General features: G+C 40.2%; 1 protein-coding gene across 5 annotated transcripts; it reads left to right on the forward strand.

The window, feature by feature from the left end:
- The first annotated feature begins 1,133 nt into the window (after positions 1–1,133).
- On the forward strand, positions 1,134–24,345 carry CTTN (cortactin). Of its 5 annotated transcripts, XM_032187635.1 has the most exons (17): positions 1,134–1,265; positions 3,404–3,487; positions 3,925–3,998; positions 5,395–5,524; positions 8,757–8,867; positions 9,575–9,629; positions 10,191–10,301; positions 11,191–11,301; positions 11,911–12,021; positions 13,276–13,386; positions 15,131–15,186; positions 16,295–16,364; positions 16,656–16,804; positions 20,581–20,670; positions 20,765–20,954; positions 21,866–21,937; positions 22,539–24,345. In XM_032187635.1, exons 2-17 carry the CDS (start codon positions 3,404–3,406, stop codon positions 22,673–22,675), a joined length of 1,662 nt encoding a protein of 553 aa, XP_032043526.1. In that variant the 5' UTR covers positions 1,134–1,265; the 3' UTR covers positions 22,676–24,345. The 5 variants fall into 5 exon arrangements, with proteins under 5 accessions (XP_032043526.1, XP_032043527.1, XP_032043529.1 ...); XM_032187636.1 differs by lacking the exon at positions 13,276–13,386; XM_032187638.1 differs by lacking the exon at positions 11,191–11,301.
- Positions 24,346–25,444: the final 1,099 nt, after the last annotated feature.

Raw genomic sequence — 25,444 nt, forward strand, 5'->3', positions numbered from 1 at the left:
CAGATACAGTGTTGAAGTATTATTGTGCTCATTTTTCAGTGTTTAAAGAGTTAGTTAGAGGATGATATTTTGGTTGAAATTCAGAAACTGTACTGCCTTCAGCTGGGAAGATTTTTCTTTTCCTGGCATTTATTCTAAATAATTTGCTGGTATTCTTTTTTTTTTTTTTTTTTTTTTTGGGGGGGGGGTGAGGGGCGGGGATCATAGTTTTATTGCACTAGTCGTTTCTGCACAAATGGCAATTAGTCTAATTAAGGTAGCAGCACTGTGTAGTTCTATGGCATATAGGAATGGATAGATTAAAATTTATAGAAATAAAAAAAAATTGTATATATTCTTATCTGTATCCAAATACTCCTATCTGTAATCAGGGTGGATGAATACTCTGAAAAGGCTTAGGAACAGTAACAGAAATATTACGGAGAGTATCCGGGTTCTCTCAGCCTGCTTTCTGCTCTAGCAGACCTCTGGTTTAGAGTAAGTTTAGCATAATTTTTAATATTCCCTATATTTTAAGTCCAGAGTAACTTATATTTCATAGCAGAAACATTAAGCCCCTTTGCGCAGTGAACGGGCTCCATGTGACCGGGTAGCCCTTGCTCCAGCTGGCAACGGGTAAGTCATGTGTTTGCCTCCAAACCTTTTGGAAAGTACCCTGGATTTTTTTCATAGTATCACCCTTCGCTACAGTTGCAGTTGGTGTATGTATATTTTTCCCCTAGAAGTATTCCTTCAAGGGTTTCCTTCAAGTATTCCAAGGGTTTCAAAGGTGGTGAACAGCGACAGATGTTACCCACAGGGATACCATCACCTGTGACTTGACCTTTTAAAACCCGAGCTGTGGGTTGCGTTGTTCGCTTTCCGTCTTAATTCAGCTTTTTTCCGTCCAATTCAGCCGCCTTGCCAGCAGTCACATGCGAGGGGAAACCCCCCAGGACCTCCCCTCAGCAGCTCCAAGACATGGCGCATAAGCGACTACAGCAAATAAATAAAAAGCGAGCACAACCCGCGGCGTGCAGCCTCTCAAGGCCCGGCGGGGCATCGCCTGTGGCTGCGGGTGCGGGTGCGGGTGGCAGCCGGGCTGAGGGGAGGGCGCTGCGCGGGGCGGGGCGGGGCGGCCCGGGGCGGCCATCTCCCACCTGGAGCCGCCCCGCCGTGCGGGAAGAGGAAGTGGGAGCAAGGGAGGAGCGGAAACCGGCACCGCCACCCGCCCGGGAAGGGAAGGGAAAGGAAGGGAAGCAGCCGCGGAGCCGGTGGCCACCACCGTAAGCACCGGGCAGGGCCGGGCCGGGGGGGCCGCAGGGAGCGGGGGGCGGCGCGGCGGGGCTGCGGGCACCGGGGCTGGGGTCCCCCACAGCCGCAGGGCCTCGGGGTGGGTGGGAGGCGGCTCGCAGCGTCCCGGTGGGTTTATTCCTTCAGGGGTTCGCCCGTGTGGGCCCCTGCCCCTGCTCGTCGAGGCCAGGGCCGAGCCGGGGAGAAACGTGGCGGGTTTGGGGTTTTGTGAGGATGTGCGTGGGAAAGCCCCCGAAATGCTCCCTTCCTCGGGTGCTGCTTGGAGGAGGCCGAGGAGGAAGCAGGGAAATGCAGGGCTGAGGATCTGCCTTTGTGCTGTTAAATGCCCGAGCACAGCTGGGTGCACAAAAGGAAGAAAAGGAAAAAAAAAAAAAAAAGACAATTAGTGATGTAACTGTGTACTCAGGGAAGAGCATTGACCTTCCATCCAGCTGGATAGGTAAAGTAGCCCTGTGGGTGTATAGGCACAATTCAGCCCTTGATGTTTGGGAGTTGAACACGGGTAACTTGCTGTGTATGGCACAGATGGAGGGTACAAGCCGTCCCTCGAAGCAGTGACCATAAGTTTGCATTTGGTTCCGAGTGAGAGCTCAGACCTCACACCCAGTTTCATTACTGAGCTGCTTCAGTTCTCCTTTCCAACACTTTTTTGGTAAGAAATTTGTTTTTGGTGATGGCTGTGTGGCAAACTGAAGAGTAGGAGAACCTGAGATGTGATAGCATGAGAAAAAGCTTTAGATGGAGAATATCTGAAGCGGAAGGGAAATCTGCTCTTTTGTCATCTCTACTCTTACACCCTTCTTCCAGACCAGCCAGTGGTTACTTCCCTGGGTTTGCTTATTTTTCAGTTGCCATTGTTCTGGGATTTCTGAAGTGCTCCATAAAACTGGTTTGTTGGTTTATTCTGCTAGGCTGTAGAGGAAGTGGTGGTTTTTTGCTCTATAACCTTTATTGTGGATTATTAGTTATGTACTTAAAAGGGAATTTCCATTCCACCTTCTGGATTATGCTTGTGTGAATGAAATAGTCCATACTAACAATCCTTATAAGCTATTCTTAATTGAAAACAAAAAGGTAAGTACACAGAGTGAGAGAATGTTAAAGAGCTGTACTCTAATGGTGTAATACCTGAAAAAGCTGGGGAAAAAAATAGAAGCTTTTTGTTGTTGATTTTGTTTTGCTTTTTAGAAGTATATCCATGTTTAATTTTTCTAGAATGAGGGCTGTGAACTATAGGCACTAGCACCAGGTGGGTCAGATGTTCTGTTCGCTGGTCACTTTCAGAAATGTTAATTAAAGTGTCCAACTCAATACTCTGCAGGGTATAAGGTTTCCAGAAAGTGAGACACCCCAAATGATTAGCCACTGAATTGCTGACTGTTGTTTCTGGATGTTGCTGCCTGCCTTTTTACCAGTTTTGCTTCTGGCTGTCAGTACGCCAGCTCTCACCCTCTATTTCTGCTGAAAGTCAGATGGGCCACTGAGTACGTGTACGTTTCACAAGGGATTATCTACAAAATGCAATAACACATATACCCTGTTGTTGCAGGCAAGCAGACTAGTGTCTAGATTGCACACAACTTCTTAAAATGGTTTGGACGTCTTTCTTAAGGCTGAAAGTCATTACACATCACAGGAAGCACATGGAGGTTATGCTGCCTAGTGAGCAGTATCATGGTCATCATTACTAACAGCTGGGGAAAAAACAGCTATTGCTATGCCTTGAGTGTACACACAGGGTCTAGAATTGGAGCATTCCTCAGGAGTGGACATTGACTAGGAGACCCGCTTGAGCAGAAGTCTTTCAATGCAGAGCTTTAAAATGTGACGCTAAGAAATGTAGGAAAGGCACATGTTGATTTGGTCAGGGAAAAGCTTCCTTGGTCTCTTTAAAATCACATGAGCGATTATTCCTAACCTTTTTGCACTGCCAATAGGAAAATTAAGGGTGGTGGTTTTTCAAACCGGCTTGAGAAGACAGCCTGAGAGCCGATGACAATTCTTGTACTTTGATGGAGAAATAATCCAGAGTTCCCAATAGCTTGTACAGAACATAAAATGAGTTTCTGTGTAACTGGAGTGTGACAGTGCTTCTTCTGTGGTGTTGCAGATGTGGAAGGCTACTGCAGGGCACACCATTTCTGTCAGTCAGGATGACGGAGCTGATGACTGGGAGACGGATCCTGATTTTGTGGTATGGCTTTCAAATTTCATCCATTCACTGGAACTGTAATGTTAAAGAGTAATTCTTCAGGAGGGGCGTCGTATCTAAACTGATGGGAGCATGCTCCTGGAGGGAGGGAGAATTAGGATTTTCTGTGTGGGGTGAACAAAGAAAACTATCTTGTCTGGCCTGGGTGCTGCAGGGAAGTCTGTATGGAAGTGATTTGGACCGATCACTTCTGTATGGAAGCGATTTGGAGCAGCAGCTTCTGGGTACAGGAAGTGCTCCATGTGTGTCAGCATTGGGAAAAGCACAGGGCTCGCAGCAGAGAAGAAGTGGAGGCGGAAATAGTGGGTTTTCTAACTCTTCAATCTTGCCAACTTCTGATGGGTTTTGCTGTGAACTCTGAAGTGCAGATAATTAGCGGTGTCTTTGGGTTTTTAACTCTTTTTATGTGTCCTTCACAGAATGATGTGAGTGAGAAAGAACAGCGCTGGGGGGCTAAAACTGTGAAAGGATCCGGCCATCAAGAGCACATCAAGTAAAGCAGCTCTCTTTTAAATTTATTAGTAGTCACAATCCCAGGCAACTTTTAATCAATTCATGTTCTCAGTTACTTGTATCTTCATAATTAAAACAATACCGTCTGTAGAAGACTAATTATTTGCCAGGTTGCTAATCTTTCATATATGTCAGTATGTTCAGATCTGAAATTAAAATCAGAATTATGAAGTAGGGACTCTTAAATCTTGATTTTTAACTGGCAGTGTTGTTCTTCCTGCCTCTTTGTGTCTGTAAAGTTTCTTTGTTATTTTTGGGTGCAAGAGCCAATACCGCCAGGGGAGAAGTTTGCATTGGGTGTTCTGAGGAGCTGCATTTGACGCTTAAAGGGAGGGTTTAGTTTCTTAGTTCTCAGGCTTTGTTTAGAAAACTGCTACCAAACTCCTAAAAATGCTGGTAAATTAACAAATGAACTCCTTTGACAGATAAAAATAAACAATAATAAATGAACGCATTATAAAGGCTATGTGAGACAAATAGTCTATCATCTGAATCTCATCCTCCTTATAAAAAGTGTCTAAGACTTTTCTTAACTTCCTAAATCACAGATTTCCTAAAACTGTTTTAAAGTCCATGATTGTGGTTTGTGGTCGTTTGGTTTTTCTTGTGTATTTCTGGGGCGTCAAGCCTCCTGATGTAATGCTGAGAACAAATACCATCAGTGTTGCAAATGGAGAGAGACTGGGCTGTGTGGCTTGCTTCTGGAATCAGTTATGCTCTGCAATCTTTGGAGAGCAGTGATGACACCTACTGGCTGAGTTGTGCATGAAGAAGCTTTAAATTCAAGTGGGAAGCGTTTTAAGGTATGGAAAACCATCCGGGCTTGTCCTTGTGTACAGCCTGCACTAGTGCAGCTTCAGTTCCTGAATATTGCAGGAGAACTTGGGGAAGAAGTGAATGTCTCTTTGCATCCTTATTTTGCGTTACAGTTATGTCCAAAATGCTCATTTGGAATCAGAGTCTTGTTACCATAGGGACTGTATGGTAAGAGATGATCCCTATTCTGAAAAGTTGCCATCTAAATAAAAAGTGTTGGAAAGAATTTAAATTAGGACATGAGAAGAAAATATATTTGAGGCACACATAAGTTCAAGGTAATTGATTGTAAGGTTTTTCATATAGCAAAATCCTCTTCTGTGTTAAAGTCTTAAAACCAATGCTTTCATTTCTTTTTCAGACAGTGTTCTGCAGTGGAATAAATTCTGATTCTCAGGATGTGAGGAAGTGCTCTGTGCACTGGAAAAATGGGAAGGGCTTCAAAAATACAAGTTGTCCAACTTTTAAAATACCATCTTACATTTTATTTTGCATCTTTTTGAAGTTATCTTCTGAAACTTTCTTAGCAAAACTTGCTGTTTAATTATCTGTCTTTAAAGTATTCATCAGCTGAGAGAGAATGTGTTCCAAGAACACCAGAACCTCAAAGAAAAGGAGCTTGAAACAGGACCAAAAGCTTCCCATGGCTATGGAGGGAAATTCGGTGTTGAACAAGATCGCATGGATAAAGTAAGTATGCATGCTTTCCTGAGATGATATTGTAAGCTTTGTCTTGCCGTGCCTGTGATCAGCATGACTACACACGTGAGTTAAGCTTGTTGAAGGCAAAGTCACTTGTTGTTCCAACTTTGCCAGAATCACAGATGTAGAAGCTCAGATCACGGCGTAAGTTACATAGAGCCATGGCTCATCTGCCTTGTAATGCTATAACAAGACTACTTATGACCTCTACCACCCAAATCTGTCAGAACATCACGTTCTCTTCCTTATTTAAGTGAAAATTCTACTACAGGAAGAACTGAACTAAAACATATAAAGTACTAGGAACAAGTGTTTCAGGAGGCAGATAAGGAATCTGAATGATGAGAGGAAGTTCTGGGATGTGCCATGGCTCCACATGTGTGTGTTTGACGCTTGCACTGTCTTTAGAGCAAGTCTGCTTTCTTACATCATGGGTGGATTCCCTTGCAGTCAAGATTCAAGTTTCTAAATGTATATTTCTAAATTAAGAAAGTACTTCATGCATGAATAAATCTAGCCTTTTTTTTTTTTTTAATTTCAATACTGTGCCAGCTCTTCTATGCATATTGAGGTTGCCAAAGAGTGAAGAAAAGGGTGTGCTGCTTCTTTTAAATTAGAGGGTAGCTCTTAAGCAGTGATAAATGTGAACAGTGACAAGTAATCCAAGTATTTTAAAAAAGTCATTGTACTTCAGTCAGATGATAATGCTTTCCATAAGGACCTGATGGCTAAGATATACTCTGTTAACAAAGTTAATGGTAATTCTTAAGGTAATTCCATTAGCCATGTGGTAATTAGACAGTCATCAAATTCTGGCTAGTTTCTTGCACATATTTTGTTAAAATGAGAACCACACAGTCTCCTGAATAAGAATGATTTTGTTTTCTTACTTAATTTACTTTCTGTGTTTCTAGTAATGTGACAGCCTTAAATTCCTACTGGATTGCCATATTCCAGGGTAAATTGCAGCATAATTCTCAGTGGGCCTTTGAAATAGACTAACCTAACTGTGAGTCTGGGAAAGGAATTGCTGACCAGATTCAATAATTAGGCCTGTTCTGCAGCTGCGTAGTTCTCTGGTGTCAGCGGTTTATGGCTCACCTCTGTTCATGGGAAAAATAAAAAGAAAGAAACAAAAGTGATGTTTCCTGTAGGCCAAAATTAATTGTCTGGAAAAATTTGGTGGTTGTGTCCTCCCACTACCAATATTACTCAGATATTGGTAGTAGGAGGCATTCATAATTTATCTTTAATAAATGAAGCTTTCTTACTTGTAAACATAGTTCTAAAAACTCATCATAAGAACGTTCCCTTTAAGGGAAGACCTTATACTATGTTAAGGCTTGACCCAGCTGAAATAAATGAGAGTTACTGTGGCATGGGTCATGGTGTTTTTAGGACAAAACCCAGACCCTGTCCTAAAATGAACAACTATATAATTCCATATGCCAGGCCCCCGTAACTGATTTAAAATGTAGCAGAGTATTCTACTGAGGAATGAACAGGGCCATTTACTCTGAAATACAGTTTATGAAGAAAAATCTTTATTTTTTGAAATATTTTTTCAAAAAAGGGATATGTCATAATGCTTGGTATTTAATGAAACGGAGGAAGGAATTCTCTTTTTTCAGGTGTCATGTAAAGAAAGCATTCTTAACCTTATCTACCTCGATTTGGTAAAATGAGGGATCACATAAAACGTAGGATTTTCCGAGCTTCATGTCTCCAATAGCTTAATGGATAAAGGGAAGAAGAAAGGAGGAAGAAATGTGTGTTTTCCATCACATTTAACAGTTATTCTACCACAGAACAACTGCAAAATAAACACGAGTATGACTGCATCAGTCAGGAAAAGAAAGGGGCTTTTATATGGCTCATAAGATAATGTACTACTAGTGACATCCTTGTTACCTGGCAGCCACTCAGCTGTTACACACAGTAATATTTTCCTTAAAAAAAAAAAAAAAAGAACAAGGCAAATAGTGTAAAATCATCTCCCCCTCAAGTTACGTATGTTTTTTAGACACCTTGCGTCATCAGATTAGTTCGCCCTGCTCCAGCTGTCTGCTGCTGCCACAAGACAAGCAGTTTCTCATTGCTCAAAGGTCTGAGCATGGGACAGCGTTTGCAGGGCGCTGCCACAGCGGTGCATGCCGATATCGTGAAAGGCAGGGGCTGGGTGCTGGAAGCTGCCGTGCCATGCCGTGCCAGCAGTGTTGGGCTGGGCCCGGCGTTCATCTGGCAGCAATCCATGTGTGGCGGGGTGTGAGGTCTTCTCTTCTCAGCCTGGGATGTCAGATTAAAGTGGCAAATCTCAAGCTGCTCTGGCTGGTGCTCTGTTTTGGCACTGGACAGGAGGGAACGTCTTGGCACGCTATGCAGCACCCCGCAGGGTGCTTGGCTTCAGTGCCAGTGCCAGCATCTCAGAGGGTGCCCTAGCACTAGGTTAATGTAACACTGGAAAGCGTTACCCGTGAGCATGGAGGATGTACTTTCAGGTGTGTAATTACGTATCCCCTTGTCCTACCCGAAGCCAGCGACAGCACAGGTTCTGCTCCTCGGGTTGCTGTGTTCAGCTCATGTTCCAGCCACAAACAGGAGGCTGTGGGGATGGCATGCCTGTGGCAGGGCTAGCTCTGTCCTGCCATGGACGTGCTGCTTCGCTCTGTGATGCCTTTTTGGGGGTGAAGAGAAAGTACAGAGAGTAGACGTGTAAATTTGATGTAGGCGGAAGATCAAGGTGCCTCCCTAAAGCAATGTCAGCAGAAAACCTAGCGTGGCTGTGCTTTGTTGCAATCTGTTATCAGCTCAAACAGACCCGTAGCTATGTGCCTAAGTACAAGGCTGCATATTTAATCCGGAACTAATCCTTGGTTTAACTTTGGCATGGCACCATCTAGATTTTGCCTGTATCTTTCTGGTTTTCATGCCTGTGGTTTGAAGTTAAAAAATCAGGGTGTAAAACAGTCTTCATGAAATGCAGTCATTTCTGCCCAATTCTTTCTTGGCACTTCCCGTGCTCAGGCTGTATGGGTGGCACGGTGACAGCCTCGTAAAGCCTGCTCAAGTGAGTAGTGATTCACAAGGAAGGCAGTTTCAGCAGGAAGCAGTGCACGTTTGTAAGGAAGCTTATCCTCAGATCACTTGGTGCCATGTTTTCTCTTACATACAGAACTGGACAGAACTGCTGCCTGTTTCTGAACTTTCCAATTTCTTTTAGTCAGCTGTTGGGCATGAATATCAATCGAAGCTTTCTAAGCATTGCTCCCAAGTGGATTCTGTGAAAGGGTTTGGAGGCAAGTTTGGAGTACAAACTGATAGAGTTGACCAGGTAAGCAATTTCTTCTGGTACTGCAGCTACTCGAAGTCATTGAGTTTATCAACTTGTACACACAGTGAAAAATTCCAGTACCTTAAAATGCTGGTGTGGTCTCTTCTTCCTGATGTATTTGAAGTGTAGCAGTAAGCTATCATGGGCTGTTACAGAGAGAAATTTCTGTTTAAAGCAAAACAAAAGCCCTCATGGGAGATTGAGTTGAAAAGAAAACTGAAAAGAGATATTAAAATCTGTACTTTAGCTACACTGTGCTCTTTTGGAGAGGAAAAAAAAAATCAATGTAACTGTTACAGAAGGAAGGATTTGGGGATGGTTTGTCTTGTACTGCAACGTGAACTACTGCGCAGGATAACTGGCTTGCTGTTCCAAGACTGTGTAACAACCCTTGTGCGGAAATGCTGAATTTCTGTTGTGCTGAATTTCTGTTGCGCTAAATTGCTGAACCTGGCAAGACAAGAGTATCTTGCTAGGAAAATTTGTTTTGGCAAGTGATGACAAAAGAAAAAAAAATAAAAATGCACCTGACTATCATGTAAATGAATATGGCCTGTAAGTTTTAAGTAGGTATTTATGCTCCAATCAAAAGGGTCAGAACAGTTTGGAAAAATGCAAGAGCTTTCTGTGCTGTTTGTCCACTGACATGACAGCAGTTTTTCTACTAATATCTAACTTTGTCGCATGAATTTTTATTTCTCCTCCAGTCGGCTGTTGGGTTTGAATACCAGGGGAAAACTGAGAAGCATGCCTCCCAAAAAGGTAAAGTGGTGTGAAAAGTTAACCAAACACCCTTTGTAACAATTGTTTTTAAAAAATATTAAAATAGATATTCATTCTGTTATTGCTTGTGAAGGACATTGTTCAGTAAAGCCTCAACATGTCATTACCAGTGAATCAGGTGTTGAGGGGTTTGGGTGAAAAAGGAGATGAAAGAATGAACTTCAAAGCAATTTCATAATTTTCATAAGTTGGTAGAGTTTTAATAAAATGAAATAGTGTGTCATCGTGAGTCTTGTTCATCTTGTAGAAGTGGTGTTCAGGGATGTTTTAGAGAGATTGGGAATTGTTCTTTGCTGTATTGCACCCTATCGGAAATAGGATTAGATTTTAGAGGAAGCATAATAAACTATAGGACCATTGCACACCTTACATTCTGAGTTTAAAGTTGAGCTTAATTGTGTGTGCTAACGGGTAACATTTGAGTTCTGAAGTAACTGTGTTTTTTTGTTTTGTTTTGTTTTTTTTTCCTTTTCACTAATGGCTAGGATATGATTCTATTGAAAGCTGCTTCATTTCATTTTTATTTTTTACTCCATACAGACTACTCAAGTGGTTTTGGTGGAAAGTATGGAGTACAAGCTGACAGGGTGGACAAGAGTGCAGTGGGATTTGATTACCAGGGTAAAACTGAGAAACATGAATCACAGAAGGGTGAGTAGACACATACGTTGATAGATTCATACTCTGAGGTGGCAGGCATCCATGACAGGCAGTGTTGTAAAATGCTTTTTTTTTTTTTTTTTTTTTTTTTTTTATAATTTCATCTGTTGCACTCCCAGCCTGATGAAAATTAACACTATAAAATTTATGTTGCTAAAAACTTTGACTTCTGAAAAAGAAACCTAAAACCTAGTTTCTAACTGGTACTAACTGATGATCCAGCTGCCATTATTTCAGAAGCAGGGCATATAGGTCTAGAGTTTTTTGCAACTTCTTTTGAAAAGCTGTGGATTAAAATACCTGAGACGGTAAGCAGTTTAACCACAACAGAGGACTGTTTCTAAAAGAATCAGCTGTCGGTAGAATAAAGCATTAATCAGAATTGGTAGTGTTTGGAGTTAAATACTGGGTTGCTAATCAGGTTTCCAGGCATATCTGATCAGAAAATCAAGTATTTTATTGAAAAATTTTGACATTTTTGCCATCTGTTTTCTCTTTATCTCAAAGAAATATTTGTACTCTAAAAGTGCGAAAGAGAAGAAGGGGTTGTTTATTTAAAAGCATACAGGCTGTTGCTGACATGATTCTTGAAGTTCACTTTGCTATAAGTGTCTTAAAAAGTTTTATCAAGGAGTCAATAGCCAGAATTGCCAATATCACCCTGTAGTTGAACTACATATGATGCCATTTTATTTTCCATCCCGAGAGAATGTATTCTGAAGAATTCATGACTTTGGTGTCCTGAATCGAAATTAACCAGGGATATCAGTGCTTCTTTTAATATGTAATTTAATGTTAGCAGATCTGATTATCACAATTTGTCAAGGTAACATTTTGTTGTTGAACACTTACAAACAAAACTCTTCACTCTTATCTCTAGATTATTCCAAGGGCTTTGGTGGTAAATATGGTGTTGACAAGGACAAAGTGGACAAAAGTGCTGTTGGCTTTGAATATCAAGGCAAAACGGAAAAACATGAATCACAGAAAGGTTTTTATTATCTTATTTAAGAATACCGGTTCAAAACAATCAGACTTTCCAACATAGGAAAACGTAATTTTTTTGTTTTTGGTGGTGGTAAATGTGTGTTTGCATTTTGTGTATGTAAATTTCTACTTCCCTTAGATGTAAAGGAAGGCATTGGAAACGGTCCCTGAGTTTCACATTGTGATTTCCAAGGGACCTTATGTCCATATGGATGTTATTGAAGTAATTGCGTAACTGCACACATCTGTGGTCTTCAGAGACAGTATCAAATCCTTCATTATTTATATATCTATATTGTGCATATGTATGTGTGAGGTATCTGGGTCTAGATGGAAAGCACATCAGATTCTTCAAGTCTCTGAACACTGAGTCTAAGTGCTGTAATCAACACTCAATTTGTGGTGCTTCTTTGCATTGTGATCCTAGAGTTACTGAATGGATAATCTCCTTCCCCTTGGCTAAGGTAGTGTAGCAGGGGAAAAAGAGTGAAACTATTAATGAAAGGGCAGCTTATCCAATAGCATATCTGCCACATTACTTTTTTTTTTTTTCTCTAAATACTATTTACAATCATAAACTGCAGTAATGTTTTCTGAAACTTCATGCATACAGATTATGTGAAGGGGTTTGGAGGCAAGTTTGGTGTGCAGACAGACAGACAAGACAAATGTGCACTTGGCTGGGATCACCAGGAGAAAGTGCAGCTGCATGAATCCCAGAAAGGTATCTCAGTTCAAGATTCTTAGCCATTCTTTCTAACTTCTCTAATACCCACTTTTCTCATCCCTGTGTGAACCCTCCTTCCCTTGGTATCTTTAGCTACAGTCTTACAGTGCTAACATGAATCTCATTTTTCTGTGTTTGAACTGTTGCTGTGTGTTAGTTGAACTGGTGTCTGCAAAGCAGGTTAAACACATCCAATAACAAGTCCCTGAAAGTTCAGACTTAGTGCTGAGTTCTCACTGGAGAAGCCTTACAAGCCTGTGTAGCCTGGATTATTTTTTTCCTTTTTCAGTTCATTCATACAAACCACAAGTTAGCGATTTCTTTGTATTTTCCTTGAGGATCTTCACAAATAATCTTCCTTTTTGTGGCTTTGGTTGTGTATACCCCTGTTTCCTTGCAGGGGAGATCTAGTATTTAATGCTGTCCTTTCTCATTGCCTGCAAGATACCTATTTCATGAAAGATTGGTACCCAAAAGAAAAGTTCCAAAACAGCTATTGCTAGCTGCCTGCCACCACTCTTAACTTAATTACATTAATTAAGCTAAAATGTCTTATGTTAAAAGTGATCCTCAAAATATTGTTTTTCTGGGTGTTCCCACAGATTTGTTGTGAGAAGATTACCTGAAGCCCTGTTTCTTGTGCCCTCATTTTATATAATTTATTAAGATGCCTGTTGTAAGGCAGCAGTAGGGAATGATCATAGCTCTTAGCTGAGAGCTTTTTTTTCCTCAAGCTGTGTAGTGGCAGGGATATTGCTTCTTCCATTAGGCAGTGCTGTTTAGGAATATCTGAAGGGTAGTCTCCATGGGCCCTATGTGCACATCTCTTTAAAAAATCAGATCTGTAGCATACAAATGTTAACCCCACTGATGAAAAGAAGCTCGTTTCATCCTTAACTGTTGATCCTCTTGTATCTTGTTTTGTTTTGGTACATAAACTATGTGTGTGTTTGTGTTCAGAATGTTGATCAAATGCAAGTGCATTATGCTGATTGTATGAGAAATGTTGAGAAGTGATGTTTTTTGGTGACTTCAGAATGGTGTTCCTATGTCTGATAAATCATGTTGACCTCTTCCTAGTCTCAAGTGGAAACTTCTGAATTTACTTGTACAAAAGACTATTGAGAGTTTTTTCGCCATTCAAAATTATTGGTAATTGAGAAATATTGCAAAAATTATTTTGAGTGTCTCTGACTAAACTTTTTTATTTTCCTCCTTTTGTTTTTAATGTATTACATGTGGCTTTTTCAGACTATAAGAGTGGTTTCGGAGGGAAATTTGGTGTACAGACAGAAAGGCAGGACCCATCTGCTGTGGGGTTTGAATACAAGGAGAAACTAGCCAAGCATGAATCTCAACAAGGCACCGTTTTCACTTGTTACTTTCTTAACAGTGCAGCCACTTCTCACACAGTCTTAAATAGTTGTCTAAGTAGATCAATGCTAGTAATGTGCAGACACTTTCTTGCGCTTCTGTTCCTACATGATCTAGCAATGTTCTTCCATTTTATTCTTAAAATGTTATGTGAAACAAGCCTGTATTCAGGAAACGATATCCAATGTTTAGCTAACAGCTCTAAAACATTATGCAGTTAGTGATAATAACGACATATAATTATTAGTATGATGTTAATGACATTCTTACCAGTTCTAGAGTCTAAATGTGAAACTTTGCCTGGATAAATTGGTGGAAAAATATTCAGATCAGGACCATGCATGTAACCCTTAACAAGCAATGGATTATGGCAAGATCATTTAAAATTGATTGTAGTCTTTAAAACAAGAAGTAGGGAATGTTTGTGGTTCTTGGGTGAGCAAATACTGTTATAATGCTCTCTTTATTCATTGTGAAATAGTTGGGGTACAAACCATGAATTCCTGGTTTTCCGTTATCTTAAAGTGAGAAGTCTGGATCAGGAAAATGTAAGTGTAGTATATTTATTCTGGCTGAAAATACATACAAAGCTGAAGAGAATGAGGTTGTTCATTCTGATAGTCAGTATTTTCCTGTGTAATAGTGACACAAATTCAAACTTAGAGTGTCAGACGTACCTTAGCAGACCCCAAGTACAAACACTAAAATAACTGCTTAGAGGACCCAAGTGGTTTTTGACCTGCGAGGAGAAGTAGTAATTGTAATTGTGTTTTAGGGAAAACACAACAGAAAAGCCTGTTCATTTACAAAGTCTAAGGGCATGTTCCTACATACAGTTCAGCAGCTCGGTGCCACCAGAAAGTGCTGTTTTTCCAGCCACACACTCTTGCTTCTTCTGTTGCACTGGCTCTGGTGCTAGTCACACATTTCTTTGAGTAGAAGAAAAATTTTCTTTGAGTTTCTTTCACTAGAAACATCAGAAAGTCACTCTTCTCATTTTTTTTTCTTTTTATGCCACTAGTGAATTAAATTGCTTCTGGAGCATAACAAGTACTAGAGTCAGCATCGGGTGAGAGCAGGAGTGTGCAGCTCACAGGTGGTACAGAGCAGCAGGGCCACCCCATTTCCATGGTGGTGAGCTGTCGCAGACTCGTGCTGTCTTGTGGAACTGCCCCTTTCCATGTGTGTAGCAGTAGTTATTACCAATGACATTAGTATTCATCAGTTGGGTATCATGACCAAATCCACTGGAACAAGAAATTTGTTACATTTTTCTGCCATTCATAGAATTTACCAAGTTAAGGAGAAAAAAAAAATAAAACCTCTGTGGTCACTGAAGACTGGATGTCACTCCTTAAGGAAAGAAAAGTGGCTTTAGGTTATATGATTTCTGCAGAGGGCTAAGAATTGTTGCTGTGAAAGGCTGTGTTACAGAAGTGATGCATTAGAAGGGCTCATCCCTTATTCCTTGCTTGATACCTTATCAGTCCTCAGCTTAATGTTTTCTCAAAGAATGCATGTGGCCCCCAGTCTCTCATCTGCTGGTGTACCTGAAGGCTCTTGCGGTTATGTATCCTTCCTGCATCAAAAAACAAGTTGCATTTTCTTTGGCGGCTGTCACTGTATCTTTGCATGCAGCTGAGATGGCTATTTGCACTTGAAATGGCTATTTGCGTTTGGCAGAAAGATGGACAGAAAACTCCCCACTCTGACCTTTTTATCCTGCTTTTAGATTATTCAAAAGGATTTGGTGGGAAGTATGGCGTACAGAAAGATCGGATGGATAAGGTAAGTTACTTAAAACAGCCGTGACTTAAATAGCCCATGGGGATAAAAAATAGTATAGTTAGATCTGTAGCGTTCAGCTTTCTATTTCTGGATGCTTCTTCAGTATATCATTAGAATTCTTCTGTGATTTTTTCCAGATCTTTTAAATCAAATCAGCATGATGCTAGTTTATACACGCATGTATGTGTTTACATATGTGTAGTATGTGCATATATATGTATATCTAAAGTATGGAAAGATAAAGCATGGAAATTAAAGAATAGTAAAATTTGTATGAAAGAATAATAAAATCCATCAATTCCCCAGTTTCAGTCACATCTTCTGGCAACTAGCTAATGCCTTAGAATATCTTTTTAATGGACTGCTTAAAGTAAGTGTCAAGTATTTACCAACTTTGCCCACTTCTCTATATGAGAGTTTGTTTCAGTATGCTGTAACAGTGAAAGGTAGGGCAGCTCATATGTCCTTTTTGCCTTTCCATTTTTAAATTGAAAAAGCTAGAAAATTAAGAAGTCCACACTGAGATTTGCCTAATGAACGTGTACTCTCAGCTTCGTATAAGACATTTTAAAATGAGACGGTAGAAGAATTTGGAAGTCAGTAGGATTCTTTTTTACTTGCAGCTGCAGGACTCGAGACCATTCATTTAAAAAAACAACCAAACAAAAACCTCATATTCTGCATGCTGTTTTCAGAATGTTCCCTCTGATTTAACAGTATCTTCTTACATAAGAGAACTGGATGCTTTTACCTTGGTAGAAATCTTTCACTGTATGGAATAGAATATCAACATATACACAATAAATGTTTAAGATGTTGTCTCACTTTCAGTTCTGATGAGTCATCTGTTTATAAACTACATTTTCTTTTTAATTAGTAGGATTTTAATGTATTTAGGTCTGTCCCTGAAGAATAACTCAAAGTAGTTTGATTTACAGAAATAATTATTCCATTTGTCAAGTTTTGATTCTTCCTGATTTTATTTTGGTGTTGTGAAAAAAGCTGTAGGGGCGATACGGAAAAAAAAAATACATCACACACTGAAGCTGTCTGAATGTCTTCATGAATTTGTGTTTTGTTAATGTACTTTTTTCCTCCTTGCGGATAGAATGCAGCAACTTTCGAAGATATTGAGAAACCGTCATCAACATATCAGAAAACCAAGCCAATAGAAGCTGGTAAGGCACTGTCCCCAAATCCGTTCTCTGGAGTTGATATGTTCAAAAGTCCAGATTGTTACTGTTGATGCAGCTGTGATGTGTAAGAATCATCTAGAGGGAACTGTTCTCTTTGCGGGTCTCTAGCAACCTCAGCTACTGTCTCCCTCTTCCTGTTAGAGGTTTTTCTGTGCTTTGTTTTTTTTTTTTTTCCTTTGCTAAAATTTGTACCATAAACTCATTCCAGGCTACCATCATTCGGAACCTTAAACAACATTTGACTTACTTGTATTTTTTCTTTTAATGTCACAGTTGCTAATAAAACAAGCAGCATCCGAGCTAACTTTGAAAACCTAGCCAAGGAAAAAGAACAAGAAGACCGAAGGAAGGCAGAAGCTGAGAGAGCACAAAGAATGGCCAGGGAGAAACAAGAACAGGAGGAAGCTCGGAGGAAATTGGAGGTCAGTAGGATTTAAGTCTCTTTTGGATAGCATTTCAAGTGTGTTTCACTGTAAAGTCGGGCGAAAAGAGACTCTCTGAAGAAAAGACATTGTCTTTCTTTCCAGCTAGGCTATAAAGCTCTTTTTTGTGTGTGTGTGTGTGTGTGTGTGTGTGTGTGTGTGTTTGCGTGTATTCCTGCCTGTGCTTCACCTGTTTACAATACACACCATCTACCAACATGCGCCATATATATATGAGACATCAGATACGGAGATGGAGTAACACTTAAGTGTATATAATTTTGGCATTTAGCTTACTCAGAAATAAGTAAGCTAGTCTTGGGTGCTAATCTCTGTAGTCTGCTTTTACCCTAGTTTAGCTGTACTGTACATCTGCCTTTTGGTAATACCAGATTCCCATGGACATCAAGGACTTTGTAAGGGGAGAGACAATGGTCCCCTCCAGGCCTCATGAATGCTCATTCAAGAAGTTTGATAGTAGTTTGATAGTGATGCTGGTTTTTTGGAATCAATATTGTTGAAAATTGAGGTGGTATCATCCATTGGTATGCAACACCCATGAGGTGAGGGAAAATAATCGTCCAAATCTCAGTTTGGGAATTAAGAAAATGACATTTTAGCATTGACATACTTAAAAATGTAGTGATTTGTGTCTTACTCATATGCAAAATAATTCCAGGAGATGTTTAGTCAGAAAATATGTCTTACCTGCTTCATAGAATTTGCATGTTTGGTGAAAATCTACTGCTAGGTGGAAGGACTAGTCCTTCGTGTCTTGTTCATTTGCTTTCTTACACAATGCCTGAGGTGCCTTAGCGTTAGCAATACAATTTGCAGCTCTAAGCTTTCATGCAAGCTGCCGTTGCAGTCTGTCCAGACCCTCTTTGGCAGTTCCACATTCCATCATCGCTACTTCTGCTTAGTTCTCAGACAAGGTGGCTGGTGGTTTTAGGTCTTTTCAGTTAGCCTGTCTGAATCTTCGTAGGTCATCTCCAAGATACTAAAGGTAGTGGTTAGACAACACTCATAACTGGGGACTGCTATTTCCTTACTTTTTGTACATTATGTTCAATTTTGCTCTGCACCTTTGCTACGAGCAGGTTTTGCTTAGGGTTAGGCAGGACAACATGCTGCTAGCTTCCATCGTACTGGTGTTACCTGTGCATTTTGGTATTGGGCTGCCTTTGCCTTTCAGGGACTTCCTCAGTTCTGTCAGGCTGACCTGCGTAACAATTTGTCTGTCTCACTCATCTCAAACCTGACATAATCCTCATTGTGCTATGGATGCTGAATTGCTCTCAGAGATGACTCCTGTTGACTCAGAGACTACTCCTATTCCATTCTTTAAATCAGAAAGGAGGAGATGTGTGTGCCAGAAAGCCAAGCTTTCTGCTTAGTATTCTCGTTGGTCCAACTCCCCTTTCATTTTATCAGATTTGTAGTCAGAAGAGTGTGGGAAGATCAACCTCTCCATTAGCTCTCTTGCTGTTCATTTTGCGTGATCAATGTGCTCATAAGTAAGATCTGTGGATTGAGGGTGGTGAATTTGAGCTCTTACTTCTCATTTCAGCTTTTTCATTGAGATTTCCTCCTGCTGAGGAAACAGTTCTCCAGAAGGGTTTAAATGTAGTAGCACAGGTCCTCATGAGTCAGTGAACTGTTGTCTTTTTTTTCCTTTTCCTTTCTCTCTCAAAATGGCTTTCTGCCTCTACTGTTATTTTTGCTGTAAGTGTGGGTTAAATTCAAGCCGTTATGCTTGATTTTTCTTGTGCTACATCAAAGATTCTGTTGCCTGGACACATTTGAAGTTTCTTCCAAAGCTGGTATTTAAATTTCACCATAACCAGATGATTAATGTTTTTCCAGACTGAACATCTCCCTGGTTAATTGTGTGGTTCTCTAGGCACTGAGGGAGGGAGGATGAGGTTAAAGGGAAGTTGAGATGATGCTGGCTGTGCTGCCCCGCACTCACAAGCTGAGTGTGAAAAGGGGAAGAATGCAAGTGTACCAGCCACAGCTGCTGTGAAGGGGCGGGGGACTTTGACTGAAGCAAGCTATTTCTTTAAGAGAACTTCCTTGCACAGACAGAAAGTTCTCTCACTTGAAGAAAGTATGTGGGCACACGCCCTCCCACAATGGGAATGTACATATGGGCTACATTCTTCAAGAATCCTGTTTACTGGTAATCCTTTTCTTTTTTGCTCTTCACATATGTCGCATAGGCAAGTGGTGTTCAGGGAGCTCTTCTTCAACTGCTGTTACCAATCGACGAGTGCCTCTTGATTTAGCTAGAGAACAATGCAAGATGCTGTTGCACATGGAGCATTTCCTTGTGGAAGAAACCCAGCTCTGAGGCAGCCTGAGGTGGACCATGCAATTTAAATGCCTTATGGCAATTATGCTGTGCCTGTCTTAAACTGCAGTCTAGACTGCAGAGACCAATTTCATGGGACAAATTACTCAGTAATGATTCATTATACAGTGCTTCACTTTTTAATGGATTAATGCTAGCTAGTTTTTCCCTGAACTTAGGTTTGAGTTAAATAGATGGTTTGCTAGTGTTTTTTTCATCTGTAGCACAGCAGTTAAAGTGAGAAAGGGCATCCGGACAGACTTTTTTCAGAAAGCACAGCATAAGCTTTGAATTGGTCTTCAAAGCTGTCTCTGTTCTCAGGACACATTTTGCTTTCTTTGTTTGATGTGTTTTTTTCTAAGCTGTGAAAAACAAAAAAAAAAAGGAATATTTTTATTTATTTATTTAGCAATAAAGTCCTCCACTTCATCTCTGGTCTGTGATTTCTCCTTAGAATCCTCTGAGGAGTTGTGGCTTGATGAACCTAAACAAATGGAGAGCACAGTCTCTCATAACTTGTATTCTCAGTTCTTTTCTACAAAAAAAAAGAATAAAGTTTGGTTCTAGGTACACTGATTTCTTTTCCTCTGTGGTAAAGAGAAGCAAAATAAAATAGTTAGCTGACAGTCTTTAAATATAAACTTTTCATAAAATTATGCAACCAATGTTTTTTTTTTTGGGGGGTACAGTAAGCCAGCTTCCTAATGAATAGCTTCCTAATGATAATTGTGGTTCTGCCCTCCGATTCACAGGTGGGATGGCACAGTGTGAAGTGCTGGAGTGCCAGAATGGTTGATTCAGATTCATGCTCTTTGTGTTGCAGAATACAATAGCAATACTTTTATTTCTACCACATGGAACTCTTCTGAACATTTGAACCCCTCATTGTCAGCATATAGGATTTAATTTTGTACGAGCTATTCAGTCTTTTGCTTTGGCAGGCTCTTGGCAGACCTGCAAGAGCTTACAGGATCGTTTCTCATCAAGGACAATATATCAGTTGTATAATTAGAACATGGGGGCTTCAGGTTCTCTAAATTTATGCTAAAATGGTACATGAGGCCCAATCAGCTAATGAACAGAATGAATATATTGAACACAGAAACCCTGCAGCTCCTGTGGAAGTGTGCCAAAGAACATTGGGTACTCTGTTTTTAAACTCATGTATCCATACGTACTTTGCAGTTTTTATTTCTTCATTTTTTTTTCCTCCTCTGCTTTGCAGTATTGCTGAGGCTTTCCTGTTACAGCCAGTCTAAACCCCCAGGCAGGTCTAATGATGGAGTCAATCCAGGCCTGTTCTGCTCCCTGCTCACTTCAGTTTATTTCAAAACGTGTTGTTTCTCTCTGTTATTGGAGGGTTTATTTCTTTCATTAAACAGTGATTAAACTGCACTGAAGCTTTTCTTTCTCTTCAATTAAGGAGCAAGCTAAAGCCAAAAAACAGACTCCACCACCGTCTCCTACCACACAGCCAGCTGAACAGAAGGCACCCTCAAGCCCAGTCTATGAGGTTTGTTAACATCACTATCAGTGCCTCATTTTTGATCCTAAGCGTAAGAACCTCTTCACAAAATCTGGACAACCCTCTCTGACTGTTTCTGCAGGATGCAGTTTCCTATGATGCAGAGTCTGCCTACAAGAACTCCAGCACAAAGTACTCAGCTGCACAGGAGCCAGAGCCTGGCTACAAAGCTGCAGAGTCAGACTACCAAGAAGCAGTGAGTCAGCGAGAGGCAGAATACGAACCTGAGACGGTCTATGAAGTGGCAGGGGCAGGAGACCACTACCAAGCAGGTAGAGTGTTCGTTTTTCATGTGAAAGAAGCCCTTAAAAATGAAGACTGACTCCCCTGGGCAACAACTTAATAAACAGTTGAGTTGATATCACACTGCCTTCATTTTCTAAAGTTGTTGTCTGATGAGACTTTGTAGATATCCTACCAACAAACCTTAATTAGGGGATGGAGGTATGGCTAGAGCAGAGTTGAAATTACTTAACTTTTGTGAGATGATGTAGGAATAATTACAGTGCTTTCTAGCTTATTGGTTCAAAAAGAGTAACCATTTCCACCCTGTGTAATGCAAGAAAAAAAGCATAGCAATTGAGTTTAGATGTGTGTTGAACCAATGCTGGCCTAGCAAGCAAAAAAATCTGTCAACGATTCTTGGACTTTGATATTGATGTAGTGTGTTCCATGCTTATGAGGGAGTGCAGTAAGGATGTCCAAAACTAACGGCACTGAAAGAATATAGTTCTTTTGAATTGCTGTTTTTCTCAGCTCTTCTGGTTACTAAAATCCTGCTTGCTGTGATACAAGAATGTGGAAATTCTGAACAGATCACTTAACACACACCCCCAAACATGCACACCTAACAATTTGTGCTAAATAGTCTCTTACATGCTTATCTTGGACTCAGTTGTTGTTCTGCCACTTCTTTTAGTGCTATAAAGCTAATAATTTTTATTTTATACTGTATTAAATGTCTAGTTGTGAACACTTCCTGTCAGGCTTTAATTGTGTGTGATTAGGAAAAAAAATCCATTTCAGAAGGTACGTCAGCACTGCTCAAAATCTGCATAATTTCCTGCTTCCTGTGTGGATTAGCAGTAGAATGAAAGGAGGAATGCCACAGAAAAGAATTTGGGGTGATAGGTAGAATGCTTTATGCTTTTAATTTGTTTCTTTTCTTTCTCTCTCCCCTTAGAAGAAAATGCTTATGATGAATATGAAAATGAACTTGGAATCACAGCCATAGCCCTTTATGATTATCAGGCTGGTAAGCAAAGCTCTTGTTCTTAAACTTGTCTTTTGAATACTCTTCTTTGAAAGATAAAACAAGATTTATTTTTTTTTAATTTTCCTTCCATCTTGTAATTTCTTGTAGTAGCATATGAAATGAAGATATGAAGAATTAGGATTGTTTAACAAGACGATAGTTAGCAGTATAGATATTTACCAGTAGCATGTAGACACTTCTGAAAGTTACTACCCACCGTTTTTAGAAATTATGGGTGCTTAAAAAATCTTTTTTAACCAATTGCTAACACTCTAAATAAACCTTTGGTGTGAGTAATTGTTTAAGAGTCCTCTGGTTGATTCTGAGGACAGTTCAAGAAAGTGAAGTGGTTCCTCAGTGTGTTAGGTAACAATTGCTGTTCTTAGAAATGCAGTGGGTAAGAACCAAGCACCATGTCAGGGCTGAGGATGAGGAAGCAGCATCTTTACAGGCTGGTATTGCCTTGTGCTGTTTCAAACACCCTGCCAGGAGGGAGGAAGGTGATGGATGTTCGTGTTATCTTTAGTGACGGTGGGCTGATAAATGAGACGGTCGTGCAGACCACTGTGCAAACACTGAGTTTCTTCTGCTCTCTCTGCAGCGGGTGATGACGAGATCTCCTTTGATCCAGATGACATCATCACAAACATAGAAATGATCGATGACGGCTGGTGGAGGGGTGTCTGCAAAGGCCGATACGGGTTGTTTCCAGCGAATTATGTGGAGCTGAGACAATAGAGACTATTGTCTACTGGTTATGCCTTAATTCCCCAGTCAATAAATCTGACTTAATACACTACAAATCATGATGCTTTTCTGAGGATGGAGGGGTATATACATATTGCTTTTATATTTAATACTTTGCTGATGCTTTTTAAAATGTTTATGCCACAGAAGTTGCTAATATATTGTAACTACAATGTTCTTCACTAAGGCTCTTAAAACGATTTTCATGCATTTGGAAACATTTCTTCTCTGCCAAATTAGCAATTGTCATAAAAGGCCTTTCCGAGGACGATTAGCTGTCTGTCATAATATTGCATGTTTTACTCATAAGTGAGCAGATTTACCTAGTGTTTAAGTCTAGTTAGTCTTCCACTAAATGTTTTCAGCTAAGAAAATCATGGCTATGCAGGTTATTTGCGTTTCCACTAAGCAAGGGGGTGGGGAGGACTGGGGAGGGGCATAACTTTTTTTTTTCTTTTCCAGGTAGTGTGTGAAAAAGCAAAGAGAATGCTTGAAAGTTGCAGCTAATGGCAGTTAATCAAGTACTGTCCAATATTTACGGAATATTAGTGTTATGAAGGAAACAGTCTGGTTACTTTTTCCTTCTCTTTTAAAGTGAAGTTTCTTGGTTATTGCATTGATTTTTTTTAATTTTTTTTTCCCTCCTGACCTTGCTGCTCCTCTACATGTAATACCAGAGGAGGGCTGCAAACATTCTAGCACTGATTATCCTGAATTTCTTCACATCTTTGTTTTGTTCCACCCTCCCCTCTTTCACAGGAAAACTTGAAAAAGTTACTCTACAAGTATTGAGTCACTCAGTGAAATTCCTACTTGTTCAAAGGGAGACTGGCATCCAAATCTGTGCGACTACCTACAGGAGTAGTCTCATAGCTTTAAACAGGAGGAAAAAAGGCAAGATGGAATTGCAGTTGCATTCTGTGTACAATGCATCCTTTGTTCATACAATAAAACAGGCAGGCCTGCTGTGCAGTAGTAACATTTTATACAACTATATTTGAGTTGAGTAATATTAATGCAAATAATTTGATTTAAAACCCATATAAATATTCTCCATTTTTAAACCATACAAGAGACAACTGTATTTTTTTGTATGTTCTACAAAAACTGCCAGTAACATTCTGCTAAACAATGGAGTTAAAACTGTTCTTTGCCAAATCTTAAACTTAAGTTTTTGTCATTCTAGAAAGCTGACTTCACAGCAGATTTAGAGTCCCTACCAAAGATAGTAAGTTGCATCTAATAGTGCACATGTTAAATGTATGTACTGTCTGTTTCCACCTTCTGATCAAAACAGGAATGGCAGAACTGGTATGGTAGCTAAGAAAGAATGCAGAGAATTTTTATAAACTGTAAATTTGGACCAATGGAATATAGAAGACCTGTACAAAATGGTAAAATATATAATGTATCTTGGAAGGCATCTTATTGAACCAATTCTTGGATGGTTGGGACAATCCTTAATGAATGTCATATGTATGTCATGATTATATATATATTTTTTCCTTTCCATGGTCTCATTTCTGTGTTGTATTTGCATTACTAGGGTTGGGTTTTATATGCAGTTTATTTTATCCAATTTTGCATAGAACACCTCATAGAGGGGATATGATTTTTGTAAATTAAATATTCAATAAACTTTTTGAACCATTTGCATGGAATATTTTTGTATTTTTAAATTGCTTTGTTAGTCTGTTTTGGATGGTTCATCTCATCTCAAGCTGCATCTGGGAGCAGCCTGCATACAGCGAATGATATTTCCTCTGGGAGCCGCTCCGTGGTGCTTGGTACCAGGGAACTGCAAGGCTGGGGCAGGTGGCTGCTGCATGGAGCCCTTCTGGGGTCCTTTTGTGTGAATCATGGGTACAAGGCTTGTTCTAGGCTTTGGTATGAATTTTGTAGCCTGAAAGATAGTAGGGAGAGGAGGTTTTGCACTCTTGGCTGCTCTTCCACCATGCTTCCTTCTTCACTCCCATTTTGTGTTTCCCTTGAGGTCCCTGAACAACTGCAGTAATTTTGGGGAAGCGAGAGATTAGCCTTGGGCACAGAGGGGAAAGCCTGAAAGGGAAAGAAGGACTTGCACCGTACATGGGCTCATGTGTATGCTGTGTGTCATCAGGTGACACTATCATCAGCATTATGGAGATTAAGTTTGGGGAGTGTATTTGTGTGTTGCCTCACCTAAAGGAGAAGGTGTTGATCTCTAATTCAAACTACTGATCTCAGTATCACCACGTGGCAAGAAGTTCTCTGCTAGATTGATATAATACTTTGCCAATCGTATGTAGGTAGCAGTGTTATGACTGTACTATTGCTACTATGAGATTAGATGTATTAAATTCTTGAAGTTTTAAGATCACTCTTATTCATCAGTAGTAATTGCTCAAACTAGCTGAAACACTTGCTTCTGAAGAAAAACACCCTAAACTCCCTGAATTCATCATCAGAGTGGCTGGCACAGCCCTCCTTGTGGGTAACTAATGTGAGAAGAAAGTGAGCCCCATTAATTTCTGTTAATGGATGCCTTCCTGCGTCACTGTCTGACTTTGGGTGAGCCATTTGCTTTCCTGACACCTTGAATCCATCACACCTTGGCACAATGCAGTTGTTGCTCCTCAGCATGCCTGGTCTTCAGCTGATGAAAGGCAGCAGTGGCACTGATTTTATTCATTGCCTGATCGATCAATGTTTTTACACTTCTGAATGTCATTCTTCTAAATTAATTACAGTTAAGCATGTAGTAAGAACACTCAATGAATT

This window comes from Aythya fuligula, chromosome 5 (assembly GCF_009819795.1).
Source record: "Aythya fuligula isolate bAytFul2 chromosome 5, bAytFul2.pri, whole genome shotgun sequence".
NCBI classification, from domain to species: Eukaryota; Metazoa; Chordata; class Aves; order Anseriformes; family Anatidae; genus Aythya; species Aythya fuligula.

Coding starts and splice junctions, on each gene's coding strand:
- CTTN (XM_032187635.1), top strand. CDS start 3,404: ATGTGGAAGGCTACTGCAGGGCACACCATTTCTGTCAGTCAGGATGAC. Junction 3,488..3,924: donor AGACGGATCCTGATTTTGTG/GTATGGCTTTCA, acceptor TGTCCTTCACAG/AATGATGTGAGTGAGAAAGA. Junction 20,671..20,764: donor CCTCAAGCCCAGTCTATGAG/GTTTGTTAACAT, acceptor CTGTTTCTGCAG/GATGCAGTTTCCTATGATGC.